This window comes from Drosophila innubila, chromosome X (assembly GCF_004354385.1).
Source record: "Drosophila innubila isolate TH190305 chromosome X, UK_Dinn_1.0, whole genome shotgun sequence".
NCBI classification, from domain to species: Eukaryota; Metazoa; Arthropoda; class Insecta; order Diptera; family Drosophilidae; genus Drosophila; species Drosophila innubila.
In genome coordinates this window covers 22,708,905-22,723,082 of record NC_047626.1, presented here as the reverse complement: position 1 = coordinate 22,723,082, position 14,178 = coordinate 22,708,905, and the positions used below count along the sequence as shown (strand labels likewise).

Genomic DNA, 14,178 nt, shown 5'->3' with positions numbered 1-14,178 from the left:
ACAGTCAGCGGTCCCAAAAACCGGTCGCCATTCGTTTCATCGCTTCATCGTTTCGTCGTTTGTATCTTTCATTCGTCGTGTCGTGTCGTGTCGTGCTCGACTTCGTGCTCGTGCTCGTGCTCGTTTCGCTGTTTGCTTCGTTCGCCTCGAAGTTTGAACACACGATTGCCGCAATGGCGGGCTGCCTGCCCTAACTACGACTATTTTGCCCCTCGTTCTCTGGCCTAGCTCCATTTCTCTCCCTCTCCGCTCTGTGTGCGTTTTGCTCTGTCGCTCGATGACGTTTTCAATGCCAAGCAAGCAGCTGTTCAGCGTACGTTTGTTTTTGTTATATTTTTGTCTTCTCTTTTGGCGCAAGCTTCAACTAACGGTCTCTCGACTGCAATGTTGCTCTACTCAAAACAGATCGTAGTTGGTTCTAAATATACAAAAATATAATACGCGTTCTGTTTAAAATTTACTTATGTTTTTTAGTTTCTTTAAATACAACTTTTATTTAAAAAAAAAACTGAAAAATACAAGTAAATACAAGTAAAAGTCAAGGAACAACCTTAAAATTCAAAATAAGTGATTTTTCTTAGCATTTATTTCATAAATCAGCATTTCAGACTTACATATAATAAGAATTGTCTTAGAAATAGATAATAGTTAGAGTAATCAAATTTGGCGCACGGAATTCTAGAAACCCCAAGCTGATCAAGTTTGTTGTAAATTATGGTCATGTAATATCTTAATCGCAACCAGATCATTTAAAATAAAACAGAAGTAATGGCTGTTTTAACTTTTAAAGAAATTCAAGCTCCTAAAAGTATGTAACAGGTATTCCTATAGTCGGGGTCTTGACCAAAGCTTTTCCGACTAGTTTTTATTTATACATATGTAGTTCATGTGCCTGCAAATATTTAAAAAATAAATTCACAAAAACTACAGGAATTTGCTCGTAGACTGCAGGGAAAGTCTAGGAAATGTTTTTTAAAATAATTTATAACACTTATGCTGATTAATTCGAGCGTCTGCAAAGTGACGTGTACTTGGCATCTTACAATCGAGAATCTTGACTGTAGTGTTTTAATTTAATTTTATTTTGAAACTTAAAACTTCTACGATCTCTGGTTTCACACTTAAACACAAATATATACAGCGGTGGGTAAAAGTATTTACAAAATAATCATTCTTTTCTAAACATCTCTCTCACTCTCAATTTCTCTCTTTCTCTTTCTCCAGAGAGAGTCGGCTCAAATATTTGAGTCGCGTTCTCGACGCCGCACAGTTTTCATCTTTAGCCGCTTATCAGTTTGTTTTTGAAACACTGTTAGCACGAGATAAGCGTCTTCTCTAAAAAAAAAATAGACAAATGCGTAGTGAACTGATAAGAGTCAAGGAAATTTAAAAAAAAACCATAGTAAGTATATAAAGAGTTTACTCTTTAGCCAACATTCCTAAGCTTGCTTTTATTTCCCCAATGCATATTTATTTGTATTTTCCTTCCTATATTTAAATACTCGTATTTATACTATAAATTTACCTTGACTTCATAAACACCTTTACATAACGAAAACGCCCAGTTGAGCATTTGCATCACCTACACATAACTGGTTTGGAGCGCTCAAGCAATCCCAATGAAGTGAACCAAACCTCCCGCTGCAACACTTGCATTAACGAGTTCTCCTGTGTGCTGCATCCTCATGTTTATAGGGAGTTCCCCTCTTCCGCTTCACCACAAAGCTGTTGGAACTGTGGCATGCGGTTATGTTCAGTTTGTCGCCCGGTTAAGTTTGGCTTTCGTTTAATCGACAATTTCGCTGAAAAATTGATTGTGAACTTGATTACTTGACTTCTATTCCACCAAGGAATAAACATACTTATTTCAATAATTTTCAAATGAACTAAAAAAACATAGTGGAAGATCAATGACTTGAAATCTGCCTGAGATTAATTTGTATAGCATATAATATAACAGATCTGTTTATTTCTTTCTTATCAAATGAGTACTATAAATAAAGTCGACATATACTTAGCAGAATTATTTCAATTCACTCACTAAAAGTTTAAAAATCTAGAACATTTTTGAATATTCATGCTAACCTATAAATTATTTAGTACAATATTTATCAGTTATCTATCAGTCTGGTAACTTTGTCAATACAACCTGCCATCTTGTTATAGTACTTAGCATTGCCATTTTAGATGCTTTCTATCGCTATCTTTATCTGTATTTGCAACTCCATCTCTTTTTTGTTTCAAGCCCATTTTTTTTTATTAACTGAAACATTTTCGCATAAACACAATTTTCATTGTTTTTTTTTTTTTTTTTTTGTCATTTGTTATTGTTGTTGCTACCAACATTTAATATGCGGCCTTTATTATACCCTGTAGGCATACAAATGACCCCAATAAAACTGTCAAAGCCTGTAAGACAATATGGGGTCGAACAACTCTTAAGATTTAAGACCCTTTGACATTATTTCTATGAATGGAATACATGAAGTGTATTCTTTTAATTTATTTTAATACTAGTTGTATCAATAACTATTGCAAAGAAATATTGAAATGTTTCAAAATTGACAACCATTTACAGGGTATCGGCTAGTCGACGTATGTAATTCTAAGTATTTTCGACACAGTATGATATAAACTATATGGAGGCAATTACAGGATATCTGCTAGTCGACTAAACTTTGAAGCTGGAAGCATTTTAACGCGTATAAGAGAATGAACAGTTAATTGCAGGGTAATGCTAGTCGACTAACATTCTTCATTATTTTGCACATTACAGCAAAAGGAAACAGCAGGCTTAAGCTTCTTAAGGAGTATTAGCAAAGTGTCAGCGCAAAACAGAGTATCTGCTAGTCTACTAACATGCATCTAGTTGATTTTTCATATAATAAAGCAAAGGAAATTGACAGATTGAAGCCTGATTGCGAGTATTAGGAAATTGTCAACTAACTACAGGGTATCTGAAAGTCGACTTTGGTCTTTTAATAGATTTTGACAACATTTTGCACGTTACACATACTACATATTGTATTTTTATGGGTATTTTCATTCAGCCTAGAGCATAATACTCTCAAATAACTATATACTTTCTATGTATGAGTGTGTGTGTGTGTGTGTGTGTGTATGATGTACCTATATATCAAGAGATAACTGTCGCTTTAATGTAATGTAGTCCATTTGCGACAAATATGCGCAGGCCAAAAATGCTTGGACATTGTACGGTATACAATAGGAGAAATTGTTCGCATATTCATGACCGAATTACCCACATTCAGAGGCTACACACACAAACACACACACACACACACACAAACACACACACACACACACACAACCACACACACACAGATATGGGAACACATACATCCACAGTTGAGTCGCCATTTGTGGACAGCAGAACAAACAAAACCATTGAAAGGCACGCAAATCTCAGCTATGACCAAAATATTTGCCAAAGTTCGTGGAGCGTACACAAAAAACAACAAACAAACAGACAGAGATAGCTAGAAAGAGACAGAGAGATAGAGAGAGGGAGAGAAATGGATTGGAAAAAGAGAGGGGTAGTGAGTGAGTGCCAAGAAATCAAAGTGGGCCGGATATATTAGCCAGGCCAACAGCAATCGGACAGATCGGCAGCATCAGCTACATGCATACATATAGATATATGCTCGTATTAACGTTCCCCCGCTCAATGACAAAAATGCTGTTACCACAAGCTTCCCACAAGCTTTCTCCCTCCCACACACACTCACACACATTCAACCATTTGAAGCAATTTTAGGCTACTCACATGACGTTTGAACCAACTATGTCTATATATTTGAAATCTCTCATTTCGGTTTGTGGCCCAATAAGCACAAAGACAAGCATCCATAAAGTAAACACACACACCAGCACACACACCAGCACACACACACACACACACACACATACTGCTGTCCATGTCGATATCGTTTTGGACACTAATATTTGCCAAGCGTAAAGTAATAAAATATTTCTTTGGTCAATAAATGCAATTGAATGTGAAAAGAAGCAGCGGCTAGTCAAGATACTCTCAAAAAAAGAAGAAAATACCCAGTATTTTGTTGAGCACTCCTAATAAGTGCAAAAATGAAACAAGTCGAAGAACCCGCACTACTTTATTGATATACCCCACTTATACACATAACCTGTGCAGGGTATTAAAGGGAAAACGAGTCGCAGATAAAAATCGAATATTGCATGCGCTGCAAATATCAATTGAGATTCAATTGACAAAAGTATCGACTAAATATACTATAGATTCCACCCATATAAAAGAGCAGTTAAACAGGAAGAGGAAATCAATTGGATTGCAAGTGTACTAAATATATCAATTGGACCTTGAGATATGTGTATGTAAAATTTTTACCTTTCCACAATTTTTTTTAAATTCGCAGATGTCATATAATCTATGTCTTTATTTGAAGTGTAAACTCAACTAGTTCAATATGATTGCTAACAAATCGCCATCGCTTTATTGTCATTTGTTGACATTATAACGCAATAAAACTGTTATGTCAAAGGATGAATAAACGCTCGACATGCTGCCAAAAATAACATGCAAGAAACTCTTGTAATTTGACAAGCATGACTAAACAAATACCCTGTAGCCTGTACAAGACAAAAATTTACTAACTTTTTTATTGTATTATGCAATTTTAAGTTTACAGTGGGTTAACAGATAATTTCTAGTATATTAACAGCTGTTATTTTTGCATGTAACTTACATCAAAAGATTTAACTTAGTAAAAAGATTTCCTAATATTTATGTGCATATAGCGAGTAAGCTCTGTGTCATTGAAACTACAGGGTATAAGAATGCTTGTCTGGAATTTAAGGGACAAACTGACCAGCAAAATTAGAAATATGTTTGTACTTTAAACGGATGTAATAAGCAGTGGACGAAGAAGTCCAAAAAGGATTTGTCGATTTAAAGAAATGGGTATAAAGAATATAGGGATTAGCGAGATATAGATATAGATATAGATATAGATATAGATATAGATATAGATATAGATATAGATAGATGCTGATACAGATACAGATACAGACAGATAAGATATAGATATAGATATAGATTAGAGACATAGATACAGATACAGATATAGACATAGATATAGATTACAGATATAGATAGATACAGATACAGATATAGATATAGACATAGATAGATACAGATATAGATACAGATGATATAGATATACAGATATAGATATAGACATAGATAGATATAGGTGATTACAGATACAGATACAGATATAGATATAGATAGAGATATAGATATAGACATAGATATAGACAGATACAGATATAGATATAGATATAGATATAGATATAGATATAGATATAGATATAGATATAGATATAGATATAGATATAGATATAGATATAGATATAGATATAGATATAGATATATCGAAATTTAAAATACAAATAATTATATTTCCAATTTAGACAAATATCTAAACTGACATAAATAGATATGTATGTAGACTCAGGGAATGATAAAGTAAGCTGTGGCTAGTTTTGCAAAAGGGTCAGAAAGTGTCAAAATGTCAATTCGACACTATATCGAGAGATTTCTGTTGCTTACGTGGAAACTGAATAAGACGCAATGGAACCGTCCTCTAGAAATGCTATGGTTGCTATTATCCCCCACGTTGCTGTGCATTATAGCTGTGGGAATGCGAATGGATACTGATGTATCAGAGAGGCATAACACATATTACGATGCGATTGATATGGAACAAAGCTGGATCGATTTGGTTGAGGCATTATCGGAGCGCGACAAGATTCGGAAGCACAATAATCGGAGTAACAATGTGTTTGTGCCTCAACTGGTAATTGCCTGGGCTCCCAATGATCATAATCTCTTTGGAGAAATCATAAAGATGTCCGAACCGGAGCTTCATACCATGAAATTTAAAGGCTTTATCGATTGCAGCACAATGGAGAAGGCGATACAGGAGAACTATCTATTTGCGGGCATTTGCTTCGATAACAGCCAAATTGAAAAACAATATGTGATTTTAAATAGTCGTTTGGGACCCGGTGAGATTTTGTTACCGCACTTTAACTACACTATCGTCTATCCCAGCGAGTTACGTATATTCAATGGTACTTTTATCGGAGACAATTGGAAGACAATCTATCATGACGATCCAAGAACCTGCATTGTACAGCGACTCAACGAACCTCAAACAGATGGTCACATTTGTTATGTTCGGGAAGGTTTCATTAAGATCCAGAAATCCATATCCGAAAATTATTTAAAGCTTGTTAGCAAAACCAAAATTCCAAATATTGTTTTACGACGATTTCCGGTCGATGGACGCGTCCAGGATCCCCTATTGAACTATATCAATCGTGGTCTCCCATTGCTCATAACCATTGGATACATGTTTCCAGCACAGATACTTGTCTGGGTACGTTTTCTATCGCAATACGATTAATCGATTATTAAACAAATACTCTGTATCTATCTTGATCTTTAGCAAATTGTAGACGAAAAACAGCGGCAAATGCGTTTATTTCTTATCAATATGAATATTGGCAATATCATACATTTTACCTCCTGGTTCCTTAAGGGATTTCTCTACATGTTTTTTAGCTCCCTTTTCCTTATGTTGGTTATTAAGGTAATGATTACAATTACATTTCTTATTACAGTATTTCATCATCAATTATAAATTCAAACAGGGACCGTAACAATTATAATTTATTAAATAAAAAAAACTATATGCTGATTTTTATAAAAAAGTTAAAAAATAACTATTAATTATAATTCCTATTATACAAATTTAAAATAATAACTAATTTAAATTTGTATTATAAAAATATAAAAATCAAAAATGAAAATTATTTGTCAATTTCTATTATAAAAATTGAAAGATAAAAATTTAATATAAATTTAATGTAAATATCCTTTGAACCAAATGGTGCATTTCTAATATCTAAAAATATTTATGATGAGTGGCTCCATACTTTATATATGACACATTCCACGACCCTAAAGGACGTATATTAAGAATATTTAAGGTATTGATATCTACACTCTATTTTTATCTTTCAATTTTTAAAATAGAAATTGAAATCAAACCTGGAGTTAGTAACATTTTTAATTTCCTAGTTCTCTTTAATAAGTTAAAACCACAGTTTTAATTTTATTCTGAGATGTTTTATTTATTTGTAAAAAATCATGCCGAGTTTGCCGAAAATTTTGACTTCTAAAGTTGAGAGGTCAAACGTCTGACCAACTTGAAACATTTATAACTTTGTGAAAACTCAACCGATTTGCAATTTAAATTGAATTAATATCGTTATGCTAATTTTTTCATCATGATCTAGGTTTCGATTTTAAGACCAAAGAGTTTTTAAGCGGAATATAATTATATGCATAGTTTAACCTCATAATTTATTCTATTTTCAAATTTAAATAATTTTGTTTAAAAAATACAGTCTAGCTCTTCCTTTCCAGTATTTACTTAACTCATACTAGAGTCATAAATATATATTATTAATAATTATTCTAAGATTATTCTGATTGATTAAGAAATCTTCTACTTTGTCGTTGTTTTAGGTGCATTGGAACAAGGCACACAGTCTTCTCACTCAGACACCGTGGTATATAGTGTTGTTAGTGTTGACAACGTATAACGTAGCGGCGACAAGTTTTACATTGATGGTAGCATCGTTTTTCAAAAACAGCGCCCTGTCGGTAAGAATCCTGACTATACTGTGGCTGCTGACTTATATGCCGTTCTTTGTGTTGTGGAATAATCGGGAAAAGGAGGTGATGATAATACGTTATGTGTCTTATGCGTTGCCCAACACTGTGCTGGCCTTGATATGCGAGGGATTGATCGAGCGTGAAGTGATCTTTGATAAGTCATGGGTAGATCAGGGCTATGCCCTTAACTATGCTGCCGATCGACTCAATGTCTATTCGGGAGCTTTCATATTCCTTGCCATTTCGGTATGTTGTTGTGCGGTCGGTATATATATGGATGTATGGAATACGGGAGAAGCGGGGGGAAGACGACGACGTCGTATACCCGTTCCAGCGCATAGCGGTGACTTTACATTTCAAGATCGAGATGATAGTTTCATGCCACAGGGCTCCCAATCGATTGGCATTAAGGCGACCAAGATCTATGAGGTAGAGCCATCGCATCGGCGCTTCAAGATCAAGATCAAGAAATTGTGCAAACGATATGCTCCCAATAGTCGGGGGGCCTTGAACTCCTTCACCTGGAATGTTTATGAAAATGAGGTGACTGTCCTCATGGGGCACAATGGTTGCGGAAAGTCGACACTATTGAAGATCCTCGCCGGATTGCTGGAACCAACACGTGGTCTTGTCATGGTCGCCGATTATAATATACAGACGGAAAGACAAGACGCATCGATGCAGTTGGGACTCGCTTTGAATAATAATCTTCTCGTGCCAGACTTTAGTGTAGCCGATCAAATTCGTTTCATTTGCCTGGTCAAAGGCACCTCCTGGACCACAGCCACCGAAGAGATCGAGCTTTACACTCAACGGTTGCAGTTGACACAAGTGAAGCAAAACAAGGTGAAGACGTTGACAGCACAACAACGTAATCTTCTCAGCATTGGTTGTGCCTTTGCTGGCGGTAGCTCGATCGTATTGATCGATGATCTCCATTGTGATCTGGACTTACTCGCACAATCTGTCATCTGCGGCCTTATTAATGAGGAGAAATCTAGGCGTACCATCATTTTGGTATCAAATTCAACGGCCCTGGCGAATCATGTGGCCGATCGACTGGCGATCATGTCCAACGGCGAGCTGAAGTGTACGGGCACGAAGCCTTTTCTACGTAATATGTACGGACATGGCTTTCGACTGGCAAGTTTCTCATATTAAATGAACAATTCTTAATTTTTGAATTTCCAAAATTCGATCTTTGTCGGGCTAAAGCCCTTTTTCTCCCTTGATCATTGATTTTTGATTCTCCATCCTCCATTAAAAATTTTAAAGTTTCTTAACATAATTTTCTAGTGATCATTGATCTTAAATCCGTATTCTTACATTATCGATTTTTAATTATCTATTTTTGATTTTCAACCTTATATCCACGATCTTGGATTCTTAATTTTACAGCTTTTTCGTCTTTGATCATCAATCTCCTTTTCTTCATTTTCAATCTAAATTAAATTTCTTAAACTTCGCGATCGTAAGTCGACTTGATCAACATTCTGAAGTTTTTGATCTGCATTCATTAATTTCCAAATCTCGATATATTATTAACCTACTTAGTATATTAAAGAGATGATAGATTTTTTGATCTACTAACATATCTCGGTTCTCCATTTACAAAACTCAAACGTATATGGAAAAGTTAATTCTTTGATCTTCCTTTACAGACGCTCATCAAGGGCAAGACCTTTGATTATCAGGAGCTAAGAAATCTATTAGGTAAATATTTGCCCAATCCCACAGTGGAAAGTAATATTGGCTATAAGGTAACGTTTGTGCTTGAAAATAAGTATGAGGATAAATTCCTCGATCTTTTTGATGAACTGGAAGAGGAAATGGTTAATTTGGATATAGTTAGCTTTCGATTGCGTGACACTTCGTTGGATGAGATCTTTTTGCGCTTCGGTTCCGAGGAGGGTGATCTAACCCCGGAACCAGCCTTACTGATCGAGGACTTCAAGCTGATCCTCGAGGAAACCGATAGCTATTCCAAGGCAACAGGACACAAGCTAACAGGTCTTCAATTTAAGGCACTACTTTATATGCGTTGGGTATTCAATAAGCGTCAGTTGCCCATTAAAATAATCTGCGTGGCCGCTCTGATGATCGCTACAGCTTGTACCTTCTCTGCTGTACATCTTTATGGAAAGAATTATCAACTGAAATCACTGTCATTCAATCTGACACAGCTTCATTATATTGATGCCTTTGTGGAGATATTAAACGATAACCTTGAAGTTCTTGAAATGCAAGAGTTCTTTACGGAGTTGCTCTTTTGGTACGATGGGCATGTTAAAGTTCTCGAAACTGAAGAAACCAGCGACTTTTATTTGCTGCAACAAAATGATTTCAATAAAGTTGTCAATTATCGTTATATGTTCGGGGCCTCCTTTGGTTCGGAAACTGTAACCGTATGGTTCAATAATATTCCACTCCATGCGGCACCTTTTGGACTGAATCTGGTGCATAATGTGGTCGCTAGGTAAGTTTAACAAATACAGGGAATTAAGGAACAAGAGTGAGACTCACACATTCGTTGAACTCAAAACTACAAGTCTCTTATTAAATTTATTCGTTCCCTATCAAACGGACGAATGTTGTATCCCATTTTTACGAGTCTCAATCAGTGCTGCCAGTTTAGCAATTTAGTTGCTTTTTTTCAAAAATGCTATTAGCCACAAATCTACCAATTTTTAATTTTCTTTAGCAATTTTCTTTAGCAATTTTAGCAACTTTATTACAAAACTAGCATTTCTTAATTTTTCTTTAGCATTTTTTTCCATTTTTATGCCTTTTTGAAATTGATAGCACAAATTACGATTGATAATGGTTCACAAAAATATCGGAGCTCGTATTTAACATAGAAGTTCGCTTATATGAACAACTTGAAAGTATACGCGCACTCTTTGGCTGTGTTTTGTGATTGGGTGAAGATGCCAAAAATTTAGAAGCACTTTTTTACTTGACACAAATTACTGGCAATGAGAACTACACTGATTTCAATGAAGCCGACGAGTTAGATAGCATTATAAGTATTCTTTAGTAAATGTTAATGTAATTGCTTAAATTATGAAATCTTGTTCCTTTTTAATTAAAGTATTTTTAATATAGATTTTTTTTATTCATACATTTGCTGAAAACGAACATTTTTTTTTTTTAATTTTCACATTATTTTTAGCAATTTATATCAACTTTTTTTCCAAATCTAGCAATTTTTGCTTTGAAGATTCTGGCAGCACTGGTCTTAATAGAACATTCGCTAGTTTAACTAATTAGTTCGCCTGTTGTTTCTTTATACAGCTCCAACTAATAGATAGTTTATAAAACCAACTCGTTCGTTCATTAAATTCTAGCAAACAGACCTAATCAAAATACCTAGTCAATTTACTCGTTGTCACTAGTTGTTACTTCTTATCGATTCCAGCAATACAAAAATTAAATAGTGCGAATCGATGTCAAGTAACATTTATTCACTCGTTCAATTCTACCAGTTCAGAATAAGTCGTTAAATCTGAAATACCGAATTGAAAGTAACGAGCGATTTTTGATTCGCTTTCCACAGACGCTTTTTCAATGAAGAGGCCTCGATTGATGTCGCCCTTCAGCCGCTGCCATTTCAGGCCCAGGTCAATACGCTACCACAAGCCCCCCTCACCGTGGGCAGTCAAATGGCGATCAATTACTCGTTCATATTTGGCACTATGTGGGGTGGACTGGCAATCAGTAGTTTATTGGAGCGAACATTTAAGAAGCAACAGTATCTGGCGGGTGTGCGACTTGCAACCTATTGTGCTGCAATAATTGTATTCGATTTGATAAGGGTTGTGTTCATAAGTCTTTGGCTAATATTGATGACAGCGATCTATCTTAGTCCCCGACACGATTTTGCCCTGTACGGTAAGTATTAAAAATAAAATAAAATTAACTGTACCATATATAATCGGCATTTTGTAATGCAGGTTGGATCTTTATAGTGTTCGTTTTGTCGGGAACCTCTGTTGTGACATTATCCTACCTATTATATGCAATATTCAAGGAACCAAATTATGGATTCATTATAATAAGTCTACTTAATGCATTGGGCATTATTATATTCACCATTACTGTGGGCGATGAGCTAGTTAATATGAAAGATTCTTATCAAGTACTTACCCAATATACCTTCGGTGAGGTAATTTTCAAGCTCTTCTATCTGTACGACTATAACTGGCTTTGTAAGGATCCGGAAATACATTTCGTATCAAAGAACATACTCAAGTGCGACAGTACACCGAATTGTTGCAGTTAAGTAAAAAAATGTTCAGAGTTGAATAGGAATTCAAAGAGATTTTCGATTATTTTAAGATCTATTAAATATAAATGTTGTTCCACAGAAGAATATGACTATTTTCCCGGTACATATGGGGTGATTTTTGACATGACAATGCTGCTGCTGGCACTTTGGATACCGCTGATCCTCTTCATACTTGAGGAGCACTACACGTTGATGACATGCGCCTGTTTACAACGGGCGATACCAATAAAGAGCTTGTGGCGGAGTAAGCGAAATCGACGGAGCCGACATCAGGGAAGTGACAAAAATGCGATCGATGAAACGGTTATTTCCGAGCGACGTCGCATCGAAAATCTTACAGATAAGGATCGATCGGAGATGGCTGTCGTCTGTCAGGGTATTGGGAAGAGTTATCGTCGAAAGCCGGTGCTAATACGCATTGATCTCTGTATTGACAGGTGAGTGTACACATTTTATACTAACTATATTTTTTATATAAAATTTTATTATACATCAAAAAGTTGATATACAGGTGGGTTCTACAAATCTCTAAAAGCGCTAATGCAACTCACAAACAATTGTTGGTGTTCCTTAAAGCAAGGAAACATTGCTTTTAAATTTAAAAAAATTTGTTTGAAGATTTGACAAAATTAAATATTGATTAAAAAATTAAAATAAATATATTGAAAAAATTAAATCTATGGCATTTAAGGAACACCAACATTTGGAACGGTTGTTTTCAAAAACATTTCTTTTCAAAATCTCTAGAGCTTTGTGGAACACACCTGATAGGGAATATTTCGCTCAAGATTAACATTTTTGCTCGAAACACAGTGTATAGTATCCAAAGGTCAATATTTTAAAAAAAATTTTTGCATTTTAATAATAATTTATATCAGTTTACAAAAAATTATTTTAAAAGACTGGGCGTACCTCAGATCGACAGATATTACATATTTAAAGCTTGCTCTAGAGGATTACATACAATTTATTTACTGTCTCCTGTTTGCTCTCTTCTTTGCAATTTCAGATCCGAATGCATTGGAATAATGGGAGGCAACAATACAGGGAAAACAACATTGGTGAATTTATTGGTGGGCGAGACAATTGCATCGTACGGAAAACTTTGGATTGGTGGCTATAACATGGATACTGAACGTGCCAAGTGCTATCCATTGCTAGGCTGTTGTGCCCAGCATCAGAATCTTCCAGCGAATTTTACTCCACGGGAACTGATGCACGTACATGCCCAGCTGCATGGTCTGTCCCTGAAGTCGACCACACAGATCTGTGAGGGATTGGCCCACATTTTGGGCTTCTTCCATTGCTATCGCCAGTTGATGCGTCTCTGCACAACGGGACAACATCGCAGGGTCGGATTCGCCTTGGCCATATTGGGTGATCCGTTGCTCATTTGCATTGATGGTCCACCGGGTGGCATCGACCCCAATGGTAAGCGTACCCTGTACAGTCTCACCGCCTATATGCAAATGCGCGGCTGCAGTTTTCTATTTACAAATCTGGGTGCTTTGGACTGTGAACGATTGTGCGATCGCACGCCCATTCTCTTTGATGGACAACTATGGACAATGGGCACTCAGGAGCAACGTTATCAACCAGGTTATTTGCTGGAGGTGCGTTTCAAGCGCAAAATCAATGCCGACATCACTACTGCAAGAAACACATGGGATCGTATCAATCAGTTTCCCGTATCGCCACACAATAAGTTTATACTCTTTATGCAGGTCAAGTTTCCCGATGCAACGCTAAAGTAAATATTCTCTCTCTATCTCTACGTCTATCTTTATTTTCATTTTTTCGCAGACATCGTGAGGACGAATCCATGTCATTTTATATACCTGGCACCACTACAAATTTTTCAGAAGTCTTTCTGACTATACGCAAGGATGCCTTTGAATTGAACATTGAGGATTTTTACATAACTCGCAATGTTGTTACTGGCATGCATTTGGATTTATTTGATCGTTTGGCCTTGAAGTCCGTTAAAGCACCAACTAATTAATCAAGTTGACGTTAATAGAACAATTTGTATTTTGTTTTTCATTTAGTTTGAATAATAAAACGTTTAACTTCACTTCAAATTTCCGTTGCTCAATTGAGACTGTTAACTTGAACAGCGCTGTTAAAATTATTAGTGCTATAA

General features: G+C 35.7%; 1 protein-coding gene across 1 annotated transcript; it reads left to right on the top strand.

The window, feature by feature from the left end:
- Positions 1-5,570: 5,570 nt before the first annotated feature.
- LOC117788449 (ATP-binding cassette sub-family A member 3) lies at positions 5,571-14,116 on the top strand. The gene is made up of 9 exons (XM_034627230.1): positions 5,571-6,443; positions 6,513-6,656; positions 7,598-8,890; positions 9,409-10,223; positions 11,304-11,638; positions 11,701-12,024; positions 12,115-12,472; positions 13,045-13,785; positions 13,839-14,116. Exons 1-9 carry the CDS (start codon positions 5,571-5,573, stop codon positions 14,035-14,037), a joined length of 5,082 nt encoding a protein of 1,693 aa, XP_034483121.1. The 3' UTR covers positions 14,038-14,116.
- Positions 14,117-14,178: the final 62 nt, after the last annotated feature.